The 20052-nt window shown below is 37.2% G+C and overlaps 1 protein-coding gene across 1 annotated transcript; it reads left to right on the forward strand.

Annotated features, from left to right (window-relative positions):
• The first annotated feature begins 27 nt into the window (after window positions 1-27).
• Window positions 28-18428, forward strand: RPAP3 (RNA polymerase II associated protein 3). The gene is made up of 17 exons (XM_059847017.1): window positions 28-104; window positions 1912-2097; window positions 2686-2826; window positions 3244-3366; window positions 4563-4690; window positions 5256-5377; window positions 5708-5778; window positions 6734-6865; window positions 8228-8355; window positions 9975-10096; window positions 11526-11596; window positions 11756-11872; window positions 13608-13816; window positions 14958-15153; window positions 15249-15346; window positions 16750-16850; window positions 17942-18428. Exons 2-17 carry the CDS (start codon window positions 1942-1944, stop codon window positions 18031-18033), a joined length of 2007 nt encoding a protein of 668 aa, XP_059703000.1. The 5' UTR covers window positions 28-104; window positions 1912-1941; the 3' UTR covers window positions 18034-18428.
• Window positions 18429-20052: the final 1624 nt, after the last annotated feature.

Genomic DNA, 20052 nt, shown 5'->3' on the forward strand with positions numbered 1-20052 from the left:
GCGCGCAGGCGCAGTTGGCTCCCGGCGCCCGGGGCCGCGCTGCAGCCTGGGAGCGGGCCGGGCAGCGCGGGCGGCGGCGCGGGAGGAGCCGCGGCACGGCGCAGGTGAGGCCGCGGCGGGACGGGGCGAGCGCGGTGCGCGATGCTCGGGCGGCGCCGTCGCGCAGCCGCATCCCCACCTCTGTGGTCCACGGGCGGCTTGGCTGCGTGGGGTGGCGAGGCGAGGGGGAGCACACCCTGATGGAGTCAAGGCCTCGCTTGTAGCTTGCGGGCGGTGCGGAGGCGGTGTTGGGGCTCGGAGGGGCTGCTCTGCCTCGGGGCCTCCTGTGGCGTGGCCTCGGGACCTGCTCCAGGGCGGGCCCGTGCTGCCGGCCAGGCCGCCGGCGTGATGCGGCCGCTCCAGGGCAATCGCTGGGCGCAGCAGCCTTCAGGTGTTGGGAGCGTTCGGCGTTGGGAGGCGAATAAAAGTGCCCTGAAGGGTGTAAGGGCTGCGCCGCAGAGGCTGCTGTCAGTGCGTGGATTAAAGTCGTTGCTAAGTTGTGTGCGGCTTGTGGGTAACGGAGCAATGTGACTTTATACACTTTAGCAGGATGCTTTAGAGTGGCAGAGAACAAACAGCCAGGTTTCATGTTAGATTTTCGCCTGCGTGAGAATACTGTTCTAGTCAGGTATAGGAAAAAGAAAAATTCATTAGATTACAAATTATTTTGTTCTACTTGCCTAGAAATGCTGGGCTATGTGGAATATTTGATGTGTCCATGCCCAAGTTGCACGAAATTAACAGACTGAATATTAAACTGGTAGTTCGGCATGAGACAACAATTGAAGGTGGAAAAAACATAGTAAGCTCCTTAAGTGGAAACGTGATGAAAGCTATGTATTGTTGGCTTCACTGAAAGTTTATTTCTGTTTTGTTTCAAATAGACCTAATACATTGATCAGAATGTCACCACCTGTGCATGAACTAGGGCGAAACAAACTGCTGCAGCAGGGCATCTACTCAGCTGCTTATTCCTGAGCATGTAAAAGCATCTCTGCTTTGGTAGCATTAGTTCAGTAGTAGTCACGCAGTGTGTTTTTCCATCTCTTTGCGACCCTTGTTTGCAATTATGGATGGCACATTGTACCACAGAAATCATTAGCTTTTTTTGGCTCATAAGTTTTTATGTTGTTGTCCTACTAGGTTGTTGCACAGGTGTGAAAAATAACATTAAATAAAGCATGTCAAATAGCCTAGACCTTTTTCTTCCTTAAAAGCTTTATGTGTAGTATCTCTTCAAAGACCTTATTTATATTTCCGGGAGGCTTGTAACAGATCCAGAAGCTTGCCATCAAGAGGTTGTAGTTAGCAACCATTCATAACTCTCTTTGTCTAAGTTTGTATTTAGCTTATCATGAGTTACTTAATCATGATTGTTTTCAAAACATGTTTGCTTCATCGTTTCCAATTTTTGTGCTACAAACTGTACACGTGTGGGGTTTCTTTTTTTTCTGAATTGTAACCAAAATTTTTTAAGGTTATTTTTTAATTGTGACTTGATATTTTTGTGATAATAAAACTTCTTTCACTTGAGACAACAAAATCTATGAAGAAAATCAAGCGTTAATAATTATTAAATAGTGTTTTAGGGACTTGATTGCAGTTTCAGGATTACCATTGACTAGTTAGGTGCATTACCTTATATTTAGTTAGGAAAACGTGAACTGCTTTTTGTTATTATATACTTTGTTTTTTCTGAATAGTATGGATTCCTTTCATTTTTTCAAAGACATTTAAACTGTATTTCTTCTTAGTCTCTTGGTGTTCAATGTTCCTACTATGCTATTGGGAAATCTGACTGGCATGTAAGTTAGACTTGTTAATTTTGAAGTAGATAGCTTCCTTCACTACATACTTCCAACTTCTTTTTAGAAGGCTTTTTTCCTTGAATTTTGGGAGATTATGATGAGTGCACCAAGTAAAGCGATAGAACTGCAGCTGCAAGTGAAGCAAAATGCTGAAGAGCTGCAAGATTTTATGAGAGAATTGGAGAGCTGGGAAAAAGATATTAAAGAAGTGGATTCTGAACTCAGGAGACAGAGTGGGGTCCCGGAAGAGGTAAGAAAACACAAGACCAGTGTCAGCTCAGCTATTCATACTGTGATAGTGTTTATGATAATTATGTTTTGCGTTAGCAAAATTACATTTTTTGACTTAAAATATCTTAATAGAAGGCATAAACTAATCCATGATGTGTTCTTCACCTGAAGTAAATGAGAGATTCCTCTGTAAACTGCACCACCAGCAGAGCTGTGGGCCAGGAGCCCCTGAAGGTGATGAGGCCAGTAAATTTTTATCGGTTCTGGGTAGAGCTATGAGAATATTTCTGTTTGCAGCATCAGAATTGGTAATTTGCTGCTGACATTTAGTATATTGAAGTGATTCTTCAGTGATACTCTGAAGAGAGTTGTCTTCTAAAACTCAGTTTTATATCATACATGTAATATTTACTATTAAGTGTTTAAAGATTTATGCTTGTAATTCTTAGTGGTTTTGTAGAGCTCATGAGAACAGCTTGCTGGATGGATTTCTAAAATAAAACTAGCCACTAGATAGATATTCTGTCTACATACAGATGCTCTAGATTCTTCAGGGCAAGTGATTTCCACACATCTGTTTTATAATAAGTTACTTAACTCTGTTTAGAATTTGCCACCAATTCGAAACAAGGCTTTTAAGAAAAAGAAGAAAAGCAAAAATAAAGTCCCTTCAAAGATAACCTCTGTGGAAAACAAGAAAAACAAGATCAAGTCTTATGATTATGAAGCATGGGGAAAACTTGATGTGGTGAGTCTTAAGTTTTGCTTTGTTGACAGAGTCTTGTCCCCAGCTGATTCTGTGTTAAATAAAATTTTGTTACAGTGCTGAGAATTCAGTCCACTAGTCAGTATCTTACTGTGCTGGTTACTGTATGAACATAGGGTAGCTTTCTCCCAAAAAGATTACAAATTTAATATTTGGAATATTGATAAATACTTGGTTTTTTTATTGACTATGCTTTCATCCAGCAGATTGAATTTTAGTTTAAGGGGGAAAGAAACCTGTTTTAACAATAAGCCTATTAAAGGTCATAATTATAGTAAAATATAAGAGTAAGCACAACTGTCAGTATTGGAGGACACATAAATAAAATCTTACTTGTATTATTTTGCACTGTTAAATTATAATAAAGACAACAATTTGGTTTTTTGTTTCTGATTTCAGGATAAAATACTTGAAGAACTTGATAAAGAAGATAGTACTCATGATTCTGTATCTCCAGAATCCGACTCTGAAGAAGATGGAATTCATGTAGATGCTGAAAAGGCTCTTGCAGAGAAGGAAAAGGTTATAGAATTATAGATGTTTATTATTGATAAAGAAGAAATATATGTATAGGAGTATTTGCAATTTTCTTTTAAAAGATCATCTACTGAGACCACACATCTGGTAAAAGAATTGCCTATTTGGAAGTCTTTCTGTCTGTTTCCTTGCCCATAACTTGAAAATAGAAAATTCTTACTGCATTTCTATTCCTTCTCATTGTCAGTAGCAGCAAGCTTGGCAGATTCTAATTAATGTATACCTGTGATGACAAATGATGGTGATGTTTTGCTTTGAGAAGTTGCATGGCTGTTTAGAATTGCTATATAGAGCAAACCGGTTTTTACCTTGACACAGCATCTGAATGCCCCAAACTAAATCTGCAAGACCTTAAAAATACTCCCTTTGTGAGGCCAGTACATCTGGGAATGGTGGATGAACATCGTTGCTTTAATATTGGCAAGTTCATACCACTTCAGTTTTACCTGATAGGGTAGGATATAGAAAGAGATCTATCTCAGGCTTCGTTGCCATAAGAAGGAGGCTAAGTTGTGTAGCAGGTTCTATTTTTGATAAACTTCTCTGTTTGTAAGCAATCACCTAACCCATCTGTCAGTCAATATTGACTTCAGTAGTTCTAGCTTTGGATTGGGTTTTTTTGGGGTGAGTTGTTTGTTTGTTTTAAATTTTCTGCGTGGGTGATATTTGTGTTGTATTCCTGGTGCTGTGAGAATTCCTTCATGTTTAATCTGCAGTCTGCACTGAGAAGCTGAGGTATCTTTGGCCATTATTATCTTGGCTGTAGTGAGTTCCTTGACAGTGTGTGAGGAAAAATTTGTGTCCTAGAGAAGGCAGAAATGAAAATGTTGACTTGGAAAGCAAAGATGCCAAACCTAGTTACTGAAGACTTAAAAACCCCTCATTTTGCAATTTAAGTAGCAATGTATATGCTTGTTGCATGTTTCTAGAAATTATCTAGAGATACTGAAAATGAATATTTTGTAGATCTCTGTTATAGAATATATAATTAAAATTATTTAATATGCTGCACTTCGAATATAATATTTAGCATATATCATAGTAAAGCAGTATTTCATGAGAAATGTTGAACAAAAATATTTAAGCATTTCTAGAATACTTTGATTTTTTTAGGGTTTTTAATTAGCAATGTAGCTGCAAATGTACACTAACTTGCTGAAAATGCTTTTTTCTATTCACAGGGTAATAGCTACTTTAAACAAGGAAACTTTGATGAAGCTATAAAGTGCTATACTAGAGGGATGCATTCTGATCCGTACAATCCAGTATTGCCCACAAACAGAGCATCAGCTTTTTATAGAATGAAAAAGTAAGACTTGCATTGTTAAATCTGTAAATTTTTGTACTTCACACACTACCTTCAATACCTTCAGATTTTTGGTCTAGTTTTAATTCTTGATTTATGCATCATGCTGTGTTGTTGCAACCTGCCTTCTGATTTCAAAGTAAAATAGGAATCACCAGGAGGAGTAATCTGGTCTCCTTCATCAGTTTTTCCTTGGCTTGCACACAGGCAGTTCACCATCTTCTGTGTTAACAGTGTAAGATTTGAAGAAAAAAGAGGAAGTTAAATTATCTTTCACATTCAGTGAGCTCTGTTTCTAAGGCTTTCATTTGTTTTGGGTGAAGAAAGGATACAGGGCGGTTGGTTATTCTTTCTGTGGCAGTAGAGTTTCTTTACTGCTGTTTTTCTTTCTTATTTTAACAATGTTCGGAATCAAGAAATCTGTAAGTACTTGGCTTGTGCCCCTTCTGAAGCATGTAAAATGCTCATGTTATCAAGAACCTGGTGAGGCTCAGAGTAAGATGAACTGCTGAAATTTTGGGATTTGTAACCTAGATGTGTCCAAACTACTCATTCTTTTTTTTGATAGGTTTTCTGTTGCGGAATCGGACTGCAATTTAGCACTTGCTTTAGATAAAAATTACTTAAAGGCTTATGCAAGAAGAGGGGCTGCTCGCTTTGCTTTGAAAAATCTTCAAGGTGCTAAGGAAGGTGAGTCTTTTAAAAATTCTTGTCTTAAAGTACAAACTTGTGTGATCTGCTTTTTTGGTGTAGGAATTTAATTTTCGTTTCCTATAAACAAAGAAATTACGTACCATGTTGCATAGTCTTCTGGCAAGGTAAAATTCATGTGGCAAATCCAGATTATAGTGGTAGATGTTAGTAGTTCTTGAATAATTCAGCTTTAACTGTTGCAGAATGATGTATTCCTTGAAATATGTCAGGCTTCTTGGGTAGTTACAAAAAAGGTTTATCTCAAAAATGCTCTGCTTACTGGTCTGTACTTCCTACCTGAAACATACTTTTCTGTTCTTCTTAAAGATTATGAAAAAGTTCTGGAGCTGGATGCAAACAATTTTGAAGCAAAAAATGAACTGAAGAAAATTGATCAGGTAAAAAGATTAATAGACCCTAACATAAATTAATACACCCTGTTCAGTTTATATCTGTGTCAATTTTTATAACAAGAGCTGATTCAATAAATTCTCACTTGGTTTTTCTGGCATCTGAAGTTCACCAAGGTCAAAATCTTTAATGGAGTTTCTTTTGGAGAAACTGACACATATGCAAATAGCAGCGTAATATTGGATCCCAGACTAAGACTGCATGTGTGCACCATCTGGTGTCTTTTGGACTTTTTGTTGTTGGTTGGTGTATTTTTCTAATTTTTCCCAATTTTCTACTTCCTATGTTAATATTTTTTTTAATCATGCTTAGTAGTTTGGTATAAGGAAGCACAGCACACGAGAGAACTTCTGTGTTCTCTTGGCCATAAAACTGCATTGCTAACCTGCTTGTAGTCCCTGTTTGCTGTGGTCAACCAAACCAGAAAGTTGTTCTAAGAACAGAATAAAACACTCTAGTGCAAGTTAGATCCTTTTCATGACAGGGAGAATATTAATTATGATGACCTTTGTAAATATAAGCTTGGCTGTCACTTCTGTATGAATTTACTTACACCTCTTCAATTGTGTTTTTGACAGTGCTTGAAAAATTTATTTTCAGAATGAAGATGCAAAGTCTCCAGTAATTGAAGAAATAAATTATATGTGAATTGGACTGTATAGAAAGGTTCCATGAGTCATTTCATGCTGTGCTTCAGAAGTTGCATACTTTTTATTTACCAAGCATTATTCTGACCTGCAGTCCCTCAAAGAAATACATTTTCAAGAAACAAATTATTTTTAAATTGTCTCTTCAGTTTGTATTAATGTACAACATAGGCACTTCTGTTTAAAAGCTTGGCAGATTTTCTTATCTTAAAAGTTTAGAAATTACTGTAATTTATGTTCTGAAAATTTTTAAGTGGGGAAATACTTACTGAAGGGAAAAATTATGTTTTTACAGGCTCTGTCATTAAAAGAAAAGTCAGAACCGAAAGAGTTTGAAGATGCAGTCAGAACAGGATTAACAGATGAAGAGAAGCAGCGCATTGAAGACCAGCAGCTCAAGCAGAAGGCAATTGCAGAAAAAGATCTGGTAGGTCACAGGTTCCAGTGGAACAGGAGAAACCTAGCAGAGAAAAAGGTGGTGTTGTGTTGTTAGTTATGCAGATGTATAAATTAAACCCAATACTGCCTTGAGCTTCATACATGGAACGGCCTTGATGTTACCTTAAGTGTTTCCCATTTTGCCTCTAGGAAGGTGAGTGGGACAGTGGGTTCTGTTTGGATTTGTCTGGAGGAATACTTACAGCCCAGATTGTATATGCAAAATTTCAAATACATGGTAAGACAAGTAGAAATTAAACTGCACTTAACAAAGATTCCATTTCTCCATTATTATAAGCATCTTGACGCTTACTTGTCCAAGGGGAGTTGTGGACTATTTCTTGTTTTCAAACCTCTGCTTACATGATGAATAGTAGTTATAAAAAGGACTTTGGGGGTGCAGGCAACAATGACAGTAAAAATGTATTTCTGGATGCATAATCTTGACTCACAGTTGGCTTATTGATTTCTCCCTCTCACCATTTTTCAATAAATAAATAGCATTACCAACTAATAATTTTTCTGCTCATTTACCTAGCTATGTATCTCCTAACTTGTTATCATTATTCAGGTTTGCTATACTGGTTGTAAGAAGTAATTAGTCAGATAAGAATGAAAGTATGCATTGAGGAACAAGAGTTTGACTAGATCTCAGAAGAGAAATTTCAGTCCAGTGCAATAGTTCATTGGCAATAGAGCTGACTCGCTGCAGGCTTGTTCCTGGTGACATGGATCAAGTCTGAACTGTGGCCTTTCTGGTTTTTTGTCAGTCAGTAGAGCAGTAGCAGAGATGTGCAGTTTCAAAGCAGTATTGAGAAGCAAAAGGTAATGTTAGCTCCCCAGAAACAAACAAAAATGTAATGTAATTTTCTTGTTATGGAGCATTAATTAGAAAACAGCAACAGCATTTGGACCCAAGCAATATTAGAGGATAAGTTTTATGGAGCAGGATAAATATGAATTTGTCAAGTGCATCTTGAAAGGGGAATTTTAAGCATTCAGCTTATGTTTAAATTCATGAGGTACAGGGTAGGTTATCCTGCACATCAAGCGTAAAGTTAAATAACAAGCTGTAGCCTTCAAGTCTGTGTTTGATCTATGCACGTAGCAAAGTTTTTTTTTATCCTTGAAGTGTTAGAAAGTATTAAGATAATTTTTGTGTTCTGCCTCCAAACTTAGATAGGAAGAAATACACTGTGACTGTCTGCTCTGATGTGGGTGTTCTTTGCAGTTCATCTTCATAATGTCGTCACCCTCTCTGCAAAAAAGGATGGGAAAACGTTAATTGCTGTGGATTTTCTCAATGCTGGTGGTTTTTGGTTTTTTTTTTGTTTGGACCTAAATATTCCAGGGTAACGGTTATTTCAAAGAAGGAAAGTATGAGGCTGCAATAGAATGTTACACCCGTGGTATCGCAGCAGATGGCACCAATGCACTACTGCCAGCTAACAGAGCCATGGCCTACCTAAAGATTGAGAAGTAAGTGGAATTGCACATGCTCTATTGTTTGTTGTAAATCAGGAGGAATAATGATCCAGCAGATTTTCAGTCAAGTTGAGTTATTGTCATTCCTTCTCATTTTTGTTAGAATTCAGTATAGAATAAATCACATTGGAAGCGGTGAAGGAGAGGGAACAAATCTCAATGTGGGATCTCAAAATGCAATTTGTAGGAAGCAAGTTTTGAGAGAATAAAATAGCACCAGTATGAAAGAATGGTTTTTGAAGTTGAATTTTCATTCTTTTATGTGTGCAAAATCCAGATATTCACCTTTCTGAAAGGAACTGCCCAAAGCTTTGTCTTTGACTATGAAACCCAGTCCACTATTAAACATTGCTCTGTAAAAAAGTGAATTAGAACTTCTGACTTTGGAGCGAATGAATAAAAGCTTTTTCTGGAAACTTTTACATTTTAAAATGTTTTTTAACTTCACTGATAGAGACATGTATGTATTGCGTGTTTATTTTTAATTAGGTTTTATCCAAATAACCCAGAAACTTTCCAGCAAATTAGATAAGTTCCATATGGCCAGTTTTTAGGTGTGAACTTCGTTTGACTCTGTGATGGTGTGGTAATTTAAAACTTGTAAGCCAGCAGCACAAGGAGCAGAGGGTTGTGTTGGTCATCTGTTTTAACATGACATGGCTGAGTATCTCTAGAGACAGATTGATCTCAAATTAGGATAAGATAGGTTGCATGGGTAGTATTTCTGACACAACACTTGTAATTTAAAGGACATCAGAATGCAAATAATCTTCTGTGAGATTCAGAGGAAGTGATACTTTAATTGAATGACCAAGCAAGCAAATTAATTCCCTATGATGAATCTTGTATCATGAGTCTTTACATTTGAAAGAGGACCAAACATAAAATGCAACAAAAGCCCATTGGTATTCTTACAAACTGCTAGTGCTGATGACAACAGCAAATAAAAACTAATTTGCATAAATTTAATGATAGTTTGAGCATGGAGAAGAGGAATGAATGAAAATATTTTATTAAGCACATAGTGGAATCGTGATCTAATGTAACAGTATAAATGGGATGAGGAAATTTAATCTTTAAATTAAGCAAATGACACTAATGCAAGGATATTCTGAGTCCTCATTCTGAAATAGTTAAGGACAAGTCACAGAATTCCAAATGTAGAAAAATTTATTCTCATGCATACTTGCTTCTCCTCTCTGGTACATTTTCTTTGTTTGTAATGGTATTTCTGGTTTTCAAAAGTACAGAGCCATGGTACTGCCATTGATTTTAAGGCTGTTGTTGAATTTTTAAAGTGGACTCTGCTCTTCAATGTCTCTGCAAGCTTTAATGTGGTTTCTTTTTCTTTACAGAGGATGTGAATTTTTGTAATGCTAAAAAGAGTCAGCATTCTGTTATGAGATACCAAAAGACACAGTTTAAATTTCAGGGTGCCGAGAAACCATATTTTATGGGAGTTTTTTAATTCACATTTTAGCTCAGTGATATGTTTATATATGTAGGTAATAAAGATCTGCCTTTATATTTTAATTTGTTTGGGCAGCTCTATCATTTCACTTGAAGCTACCTCTTGAAATTGATGATTAATTTTGTACTACACTTTTTCTGAGGTACAAAGAGGCAGAAGATGACTGCACACAAGCTCTGCTCCTAGATGCTTCCTATTCCAAAGCTTTTGCCAGAAGAGGAGCTGCCAGAGTTGCTCTTGGGAAGCTAAAAGAAGCTATTCAAGGTATGATTTTGAATTAGCCTAAATGTGGTAAGTAAGAGATCAATATAAGGACATCCTGATCTTTTTTTGTTCTGATTTACTGAGATTATCAATGCAGAAGTTAAGAATTAAGCAGTTTCTCTTGGATTTCACTGAATTTGTATAAAAACTCTTGTGTTGGTGCCCACATAATGGGAAGACAGTTTTGTGTGAAAGTACAGTTGTTGCTGTTTATGATAAGTGGTAAGAAACAGTTTGGAAAGTTCATTTAAAAGTAGGTCATGATATAGGCATTAGGATGACTTAAAAGGGGACATTGAGGTAGATTGGGAACTGACTGAACAACAGATCCTGGAGGGTCTTAATCAGTGACACAGGGTCTAGTTGGAGGCCTGTTGCTAGTGGTGTCTCTCAAGGTTCAGTACTGGGCCCATTGTGGTTTAACTTGTTCATCAGTGACTTGATGAAAGGGCAGATGGCTCCTCAGCAAGTTAAGTGATGATACATAGCTTGGAGGAGTGGCTGATACCCCAGGGTGCTGAAAGCCTTCCAGAAGGACCTTGAGAGATTGGAGAGATGGGCAGAGAGGTGTCTTCAGAAATCCAAAAGGCAAATTTAGCGTCCTGCACCTGGGGAAGAACAGCCTCTGCATCGGCACAGACTGAGGCTGACCTGCTGGGAGAAGGACCTGGTGGACAAAAAGCTGTCTTCTAAGCCAGCAGTGCCCTTGTGGCTAGAAGACCAACGGAATCCTGGGCTGCATTAGGAAGAGCACTGCCAGCAGGTCCAGGGAGGTGATCCTGCTCCTCCACTCAGCCCTGCTGAGGCACATCTGGAGCACTGTGCCCAGTTCTGGGCTCCTCAGTGCAAGAGAGACATGGAGCTCCTGGAGTGGGTCCCACAGAGGGTGACAAAGATGATCAGGGGAATGGAAGGAACATCTCTCTTATGAGGAAAGGCTGAGGGAGCTGCTCAGTCTTGCGAAGAGATGACTGAGGGATGGCCTCACCAATGTCTGTCAGTGTCTGAAGGGAAGGTGACAAAAGGATGGAGCCAGGCTCTGCTCGGTGGTTCCAAGCAATGGGACAAGAGGCAACAGGTGGAAACTGATGCACGGGGAGCTCTACCTGAATAGGAGGAAGAACTTCTTACTGTGCAGGTGATCAAGCACTGGAACAGATTGCCCAGAGAGGTTGTGGAGGCTCCCTCAGTGGAGATGCTCTTGTCTGGATGCCATCCTGTGCATTGCACTCCAGGATGTGTTTGTTTGAGTAGGGAGGTTGAACCATGTGACCCACTGGTGGGTGGTTGCTTCCTGCCTTGGCCATTCTGTCACTTACCTGCCTTTGATTATTTTTAGAGCTACGAAAGGAAAATAGAAGGTTAAAAATCTGCCACGTTTACATTGTAATTTGAAATATCTACAGTTTCTGTGTTGTTTTTCACTCAGATTTTGAAGCTGTTCTGAAGCTGGAACCTGGAAATAAACAAGCAATAAACGAACTCACAAAAATAAGGAATGTATGTATGCTTATTTGGGTATAGTGGGGTTTTGTTTGTTTAGGAGCTTTTTGTAAGGCTATAGTACTGGGAGGTTTTTGTTCTTTAGATGATTTTTAACATGCCTTGTATTTATTCATGAAACACCTGATCTTTTGGAACACTTGGCATTTTTTTCAGGAATTAGCTGAGAAAGAGCAGCAGACTCACCAAGAATATCCTGCAGTATTGATAAAAGAAGCAGAAATCAAAAATATAGTGAAAATGATTGATAATCCATTACAGATTAAATCAACAGTAAGTTGTTACATGAATTGCTTTCTATAATGGTGGGAGAAGTAGAGTTTGGAGTTAAAATCTGATTTCTATATTGTAGACTAACCCCTGATAGATAGCCTTGCCTGTGGAAAGCCAAAAATATATAAATTTTCTCTTGTGATATTTTTCAAGAACATAAGCATGCATGGAAATGCTAATGTTCCCAGCAGTGGTGGGGTAAGCATTCAGCCTGCAGTACCACCCTCAGCAAACATGGTGTATACATACATTTATAATGTGGAATAGGCAGGCAGCCCCAAAACCCTAGCTTGTGCCCATGGGTAACACTGCAGTTGAGAGTAAATAGAGGGAGTTGAGAACCTCTGGGTAAACTTTCCTTCATTTCTACTGCTGTTTACAGTTTTTACAGCAGCCATAGTGGTTAAAAGACAAGCTGCCTACTTGTGCCATATGCTGCTGTCACATAGGGCTGCTTTCCAGAGAGCTTTGAGCATGCATTTACATCCATGTAAACTGCAGGACAGCTGGATATTGGTTTTCAATAAGCAGTGTATTTGGACTATGAATTATCAGTGGTTATAGTCAGATGAATGAGTTATAGATGAAAAATGTAATACCAGGTTTCTGTATGTACTAGGCTTCCTCTTTTAGTACATTTAATCTTTATACATTCATCAGTGAGTTGTGTAAATACAAAGAGTGCTCATACTTTCTGTGTGTATGCACTCATGCTATTTGAAAACCTTTGTTTATCCTCATAAGTAATGTAATTCAGATGGATAGTTTTAATGGAAAACGTGTGATTATTTTGGTCCTTTGGGAGAGAGGAGTATTATGTCCTCTCTATAACTAGAAACATCATTTCTTTAAACCTAAATGAATATATTGTGAAGTAGCTGAAATACTGTAAACAGTTATATTTTTTAAGTGTTCATTTTGGCCGATAAATTAAGGGAAGATGCTTGGTTGGTTGTATTCCTCTTGTTATTTTAAGGTAGAATTAGTATAGATGAAACATCAGTGCTTTTAGTATTGCCATTTCCGAGAAGTCTGAAATGTTGAGTGTGTTTAAGCACGTGCATTTGCATCAGTATTTCTAGAGCAATATATACTATGTTCATGTTCAGGAAATGAACTTCTAAAGTAAGAAGTGATGAGAGGTTTTTTTCCTAAGACCTGTGGTGGTGGTACTAGGTGATGGTCAAAAATAATAGGGATCATACAGAGATTAAAGAAGCTGAAGCATTTTAGCATATGGTGGAGTTAATTACCTTAGGATGTATGTAGTTTGATCAGTCAGCAGGGTTGAGTTACAGATATTTATTATATCAAAATTTTAAGTTGCGGGCCAAGGCCTGAGTTACTGGATATTTTTTTGTTTTGCTAAATTACAAAGCTTTACCACATAATAGGACAAAGCATATGATAGATCTTGCCTATTCAACCTTAGTGTGAAAAAAGTATACATTTTCAATTATTACTGGGAAAACAGACTGCATATGGAGATCCTCTTGGGTAAGGATATACTGGTTTATGAGGGTAAAGCAATAAAATTATCATACCAGGCTTCATGTAGATTTTTATGGTTTCCTGGTTTTGCCATTTAACTTTATGTAAAGTGTCTTCTCTGTGCACCACTGCAGAGGTAACTGGTTATCATACAATTATTTGAAGTTACACACAGCTGTGTCTGGAGTCTGTTTAAACCCTTATGTTGAGTCCACTTGTGACCTGAGGTCTGTGCTCTGTTTAGAAGCCATTGCGAAGAATAGATATTGAGGAAGTTGATGATGATGCATCAGATGGTGACTTGCCCAGCACTACTTTAGTCAATAACTGGAGGAATTCAGTGAGTGTTAAAGCAGCAGAAGCTCTAGATCAGGATGATCTGTTGACTACAGTTGATATTCCAAAAGCAAAGCACTTGAAAATAGAAGAAATCAGTGATACATCAGTATTACAGTAAGTATAATCATTCTGATCCTCTTTTTAAAAGTAAATGTAATTGAAATATAACCTTTATTTCCAGATGTCTGCATGTGGTGAGGTATTGAAGATAATTTGGAGAATCCGAATTGAAAAAGAAGTGTTGAAAGAAATGTGCAGTTCTTGCACATGTGCCTTTTTGACCACTCAGTGGTTCAGACAAATATGGTCTATTTAGTGTCAGGTGGAAAACTCAGAATTACATTGCAAATATAAAGGCATTCATATTTTCCTGCATGCTGTACTCTTTTTTGCTTGGGCATTCCATCTTCCCTAGCTGTTTTTACAACTTTCATTTGTTGTTTTAGAAGACATTTTGAACAGAGTTCAAGCATTCTTTGTGCCCCACTTGTGTGAGAGGAGGAGATGAGTGTCACCACCCTTTCCTCTGCTGAGGCAGGTGGTAGCTTCAGATGTGCTCAGTTTCTAAGTCACACTGTTAGGCAAACTGAAGTCTGTCTTGCTGAAACTAGGCTGAAGTACAGAAGCTTTATCCTTGCTCAGTCTTAGAACTCGCTGTCTGCTGCATCGGCACTGCCTCGTTCTGTTGATATAAACAATCCTTATCAAAGAACTTCTGTGAGAAACACTGGCCCCACACACCTTTTCTAGCTCAGTTAGATGGATTTACTGTGAAGTGTTGAAGAAAAAAGTATATTCTTAGCCATTTCTTAATTTCTAAAAAATCAGTGTACTTAAATGACAAATTATAGGACAAAAAAAAGATACGCTGCTATCAGTGTTGTTGAAACTAGTTTATCCATTTGATGTTGTTACTGCTTTGCATTACGAAATTGCAGAAAATTTTTTTGTGTTTTGGCTGGTATGTATGGGAGAAACCTCCTATAACATGCAGTTATTTCCAGGAACAAAGTAGAAAGAGGCTGAGTAAATTTAAGTATTTGCAGATGTGGGTTTTTTTAGAAAATGTGAATCAAATATAAAGCTTGTATAATTTGAAGGAATTTTTAAATATCTGCTTAAACTAAAACACACTCTTTTTCTAAAAAGTTTTCAGTATTTTAGCTTTTAATGAATAGAGGGATCTCCAATTAGATCTCACTGTAGAACTTCCTTAAAAGTTTATTTGAGTATGTGTTTCAAAATACCTTTGCAGGCTGCCTGTAAATGCGAAAGGAGTTTCATCAACATTGCATCCATCTTTTCCTGTAAGCAAAGAGAGAGAAAAAGAAATCAGAAGGTCATTTATGTCTGCTTCTCCAGTTCCTCCCATTCCTGCAAATTCTTTTCAGCTTGAATCTGACTTCAGGAAGTTGAAAGACTGCCCTGAAAACATGTACTTGTACCTGAAGGTATGAAACATAAGAGTATCAACAGTGTTTGAACAGTTTCTCCAACATCAGTTGTATTTTTTTGTCTAAAATTAACTTTTAAAATTTTTCTATAGCAAATAGAGCCCTCTCTTTATGCAAAGCTGTTTCAGAAGTCCTTAGATCCAGACTTGTTTAACCAGATCCTGAAAATTCTACATGACTTCTATATTGAGTAAGTTTAACTCCTTCTTTGTTTTACATTGCTTATTGCTGTTTTGAAAGGTTTGGGGTTTTTGTAGTGGGGGAGGTTGTATTTTTAGTTTGTGTTTGGGGGTTTTTTATGTTCTCTCTAGTCCCAGCTTCGGGCTTACAAAATTGTTTCCAGCACACAGCATTACATGAGCATAATGAAATCATTGGAATTACTCAGTAGTTGCCTCTTAAGAAGTGAAACTCCTCATGAAAAAACGGGTAGAAAAGTGAAAACAAAAACTTTTACTGGGTGTTGTTGAACTGTGCTTTGCTAAAGAGCAGCAGAAACTTGCATTAATTTGTATGAAATAACTTTTGTTCCTATTATTGTGTGTGTATTCTGAGAGCACATAGAATTGCACAATTATCATCTGTTTTAACTTTCTAAAGCTGAGAAATGCAGAGGGTTTCGGTTTTATGCCACACTTACTGTGATGCATTCAGACTTAATTATCTGCTAGCATTTTACAGTTGCCTGTAGCAAATGTGTACTGGAGACTGAGGTTCTGATAAGACAGGACCTGACAAGTTATTTTTGAAATTTCTATCCATGCTACCATTTGAGTCCTAAAGTTCATTTTGTCTGTCAGAGGCACTGTACTGCTTTTCTGAATTACACTCTTTGAGAAGCACACACTCAATGTTTTTTGGTGTTGTTTTGTGGAGATAAGCAAGCATAAATCAATGTTTACCTTTCCCTTTTATTTGTTTAAAAAGTAAAATATCCATTAAATGGGTGAAAAATGCTGTCTTAGAGATACAGTCCTGCATTTGGTGATACAACATAAAAAGGCTAGGAAGCTGAAATTGTTTGCTGTAAGGTAAGAGTCCTGTCTCCCTCCAAAAGAAATGTGAAATTATGAAAGAAAAATACTATTTCTTAATATTTGTAAGGAAGGCAGTGCCTGTTTACTGTTGACCAAAAAATGCAAAATTAACACAATCTAGGAATTTTCTGTATGGATGAAAATTAAGGCAGCTGTAATTGGCTCAGCTTTTCAGTGAGCTTCCTATGGCCACAGGTGCTGCTTTCTTTCACACTACATGGTACATACAAAAATAGTGATATTATGACCAGGTGTAAGCTTTAAATCATGCAGTAGGTATTCTGTACATGACCAGCAGTCAGTTTACATCAGTCTGGGTTTTTGTATTTCTTCACTCTTGCTCAGTAGAACAATAATACCTACATAAAGGTTTCTGGATATTGACTTCTTGCTTTGTGAATGGACAAATGAAAAGACAAAGATAGCAAATATGAAAGAGCTGGGAATTTTATTTGTCCTTTTATTTCTTGTTCCCGAATTCTTCAATATTTCTTGCAGCTACTGAGTATTTCTAATCAACAGTGGTTATTTTTATGTTTGTAATAATCTTCTTCAGGAAAGAGGAGCCATCACTCATCCTTGAAATCCTCCAGAGGCTCTCTGAATTAAAAAGATTTGATATGGCAGTAATGTTTATGTCAGGTTCAGAAAAAAAAAGTAAGTAATTTGGAAGTGTCTTTGTAAGCATACTTTGTGTTACTGTAGAATCTGGCAAAAAATATGTAAAACTTAGCATTATTCTTGTAATAATCACTTTAGGTGTCTAGCTTTTTATTCTTTTAGAAGTTAATATGAATGTCATGTAATTTTTCTTAATCCTTTGACTCTTTATTTATTGTTTAGACTAGAAAACTACAGCTAAATCCTCTTATTTTTTTAATCAGTAATACCACTGCATTTTATTCTGATAAAATAAGCTTTGCCGGCTTGTCAGTTTGTAGCTGGTAATGTTATAAATTTATGAATTTGTATGAAATCCTACATCTGAGATCCAAGGTATCGAGATTATACAGTTTCCACAATTTACAACTATTTCTTGACAAATCCTGACTTTTCTGTTGGCAAAAGAATGAAAACAGAATCTCTAAAGCACTCAGCCTAGTTGTCTGTCCTCTTCTGGAGGCATGAGTCATTTTAGTTTGCAATTTGTGTTGACATTGGCTTGAATTCATGGTTTATAAAAGTGGGTTTTGTCTCAGATTTTTTCTTTATTTAGTGCACTAGACAGACTATGTAATAGTGAGACTCACATTTCTCTGGCTCGATGTAAATTTAAATTCACTATCTACAGCTGAATTTCACTAATTACCATTATGCTTAAAAAATTTTGAAATGTGAATCTCCTTAAAGTAACTTGAATTACTGAAGTGCAGTGCCTCTTATGAATGGCATCCATGCCTGTTCCTGATGCAAGCTTTATCTGCTATTGGCATTAATGTTTGTCTTTTGCATGTAGTGGCATAGTGTCAAGTTAGTAAAGAAACTAAAAGCTCTCTGTTGCCTGAATTATACATCTGCTTAAGTTATATATATATAGTTATAATATTAGGCAGCTCCTGGCCATTGAAACAAAGTGGGAGTTTTGCTTTGCTACTGGTTTTCATCCTCCCAGTAGTTCAGAAATGTTTTTGTATTTCAGCTGTATAATCTGTATGCCCCTTACTCTCACCAAGGAGAGAATTGGACTAATTTACTTAAAGAGTGTGTGTTACAAAAATAAGAATTCATGTTGGGATTTTTGTTTTCAGTTACACAGGTATTATTCAATCACGTGAACCACATGGGATTAAAAGATGCTTCTGTGGAAGAATTGGAGAAGAAATACGGCATTTTCTCTTAGCAAGATGGCTGATGTAAATGTCCAGATTTGCACTTTTTTCATGTGAAAATTAGCTAAGAAGGCTGTAAAGACCGTAATTTTGTTGCTTTTTATAAGTAATGAAACTCTTAACCTTGGGTTAGCCAAACGGCAAGTGCCTGAAGAGGTCATTATTTAGTTTTGGAGTACACTTGTTTTCCAGTACCTGAAACAATATGGATCTACATTTTCTTCAGTGGAATGTGTTTGCCTGAAAAACAGTTGGGCAGGTTGACATTCAGGATTTGGACTGTAGATAGAGATCTCTATTAAAAGGAAAAAAATATTTATAAACATGTCTTTGTTTATCAAACGCTGTATATTAGAATTATGCATGGGGTTTTTATTTTAGAAAATAAACTGAATGTTGAATTGAAGATATTATATTTTTAAGGATTTTTTTTTGTTAAGGTGTCTAAATCACTTTTGTAAAGAGCCATCACATCAGAACTTCTGCTGTGCAAAGTGAATCTGAAGTATGATGACAAGAAAATTCCAGAATTTTTACTTGAGTTTATCTAATAGTGAAGTTTTAGCATTGGTAGCTGAGAACCTCTGAAGCTGTTCCTGTGGACCTCAACTGTAATTGCAGAATAGAAGGAAGACAAATACTGTAGCATTAAACAAAAAGAATAAAGAAAAACTCTGTCTTCTTTCTAGAGTACTTTTAAAACAATCTGGTGAAAATTAATCCTTGTGGGTCAATTGTTCCTGACTGGGTAAACCCCTTAAGATGACTCTGGAGGCTAAGCAAAATACTTCAACAGTACAAGGCAAAAGCATGAAATTAACTGAAATTCTTAGATACGATTGAGCCTGAGGCATGATAAATTACTTGTACTGCTCTCATGACCAGGAGGAAATAGCAGCACTTGTCAAGTATACTGTAACTGTAGTATCCAAGTGGTGGTGTAAGCTTATCTGCTGCTTCTTCCATCCTGCCAGTTTGCTTTCATCCTGATTCAGCCCTTGTGCTGTGCTGGTGCTTTTCTGAAAGTTTTGGTTTGGTAGTTAGGCTTTTTTCAGAGAAATTATTAAAAAGATATAACATTCAAAAAGACTTCAAAGTCCCAACATGGATTAGTAGGAAAAGGTGTAAATGTTGTTTTCTATGCAGTCAGTATTAGAAAAATAATTTTAAAACATTTGCAGCTATGTTATGTCCTAGTTCAGATATAATCCAGTTAAAGAAAAAAAAAGAAAAAAAAAAAAAACCAAAAAACTGAGCTGCATCCTCAGGCCTGGTAGCTATTGGCAGAATTTACTTAAGTGCTGGACCCCTAAGGTAGCTTCAAATTAGCCGTGGACCTGAGCACTAGAGCAGACTGTGCTTACCTACAGTAAGAATTGTTACTGCTGGGTGTGTCCCAAGTTACTGATAACAGGCTATTTATTCCCCTTATTGTAAAGCACTTTGGTTAAGGTATTGGTGATACTGCTGTAACTAGTAAATGGTAGGGGATGGAGTAGTTTCCTGATAATTTTACAGGTACAGATTTTGTAGATACAGTGTACCTTCCTGTGGACTGTTACAAGTTGTTCAGTGTACAGCAGAGGTGTTTGCTTGACTACATTATACTAGTAAACCATTTGGTGCATTTTCAAAGGGTGGTTTTTGAAAACAGGTGATTGAAATAGGGACCTTCAAAAGTAAAAGCTAGATCATGCAGAAGGATTTGAAACTGTAAGCCAAGAGTCACCTATAACTCCACTGTGCTGTGCTCTTAAAGAAGATAAGCTGTCATTGTTGGGTTTTGTCCAAACTGCTGCTTTTACAGATTTCTGTTCATGATTTGTGCATGTTGAGGAGGGCTGATGAAGTTTTCCAATCACGTAGGACTTGGTGAGGTGGATGAGTAGAGCTGATTTTATGTTGCTGTTGAACTTAGGCTGCCAAGATTAATCTTGCAGATGATATACTACTGTAGATTTTGCTTTCATTTTTAAATGCAATGCCTGAAGTTACTTTTCAGGGCATAGAAGACAGTGCAAGATGGAGAG

The sequence above is a fragment of the Haemorhous mexicanus genome, chromosome 5 (genome assembly GCF_027477595.1).
Source record: "Haemorhous mexicanus isolate bHaeMex1 chromosome 5, bHaeMex1.pri, whole genome shotgun sequence".
Taxonomy (NCBI): Eukaryota; Metazoa; Chordata; class Aves; order Passeriformes; family Fringillidae; genus Haemorhous; species Haemorhous mexicanus.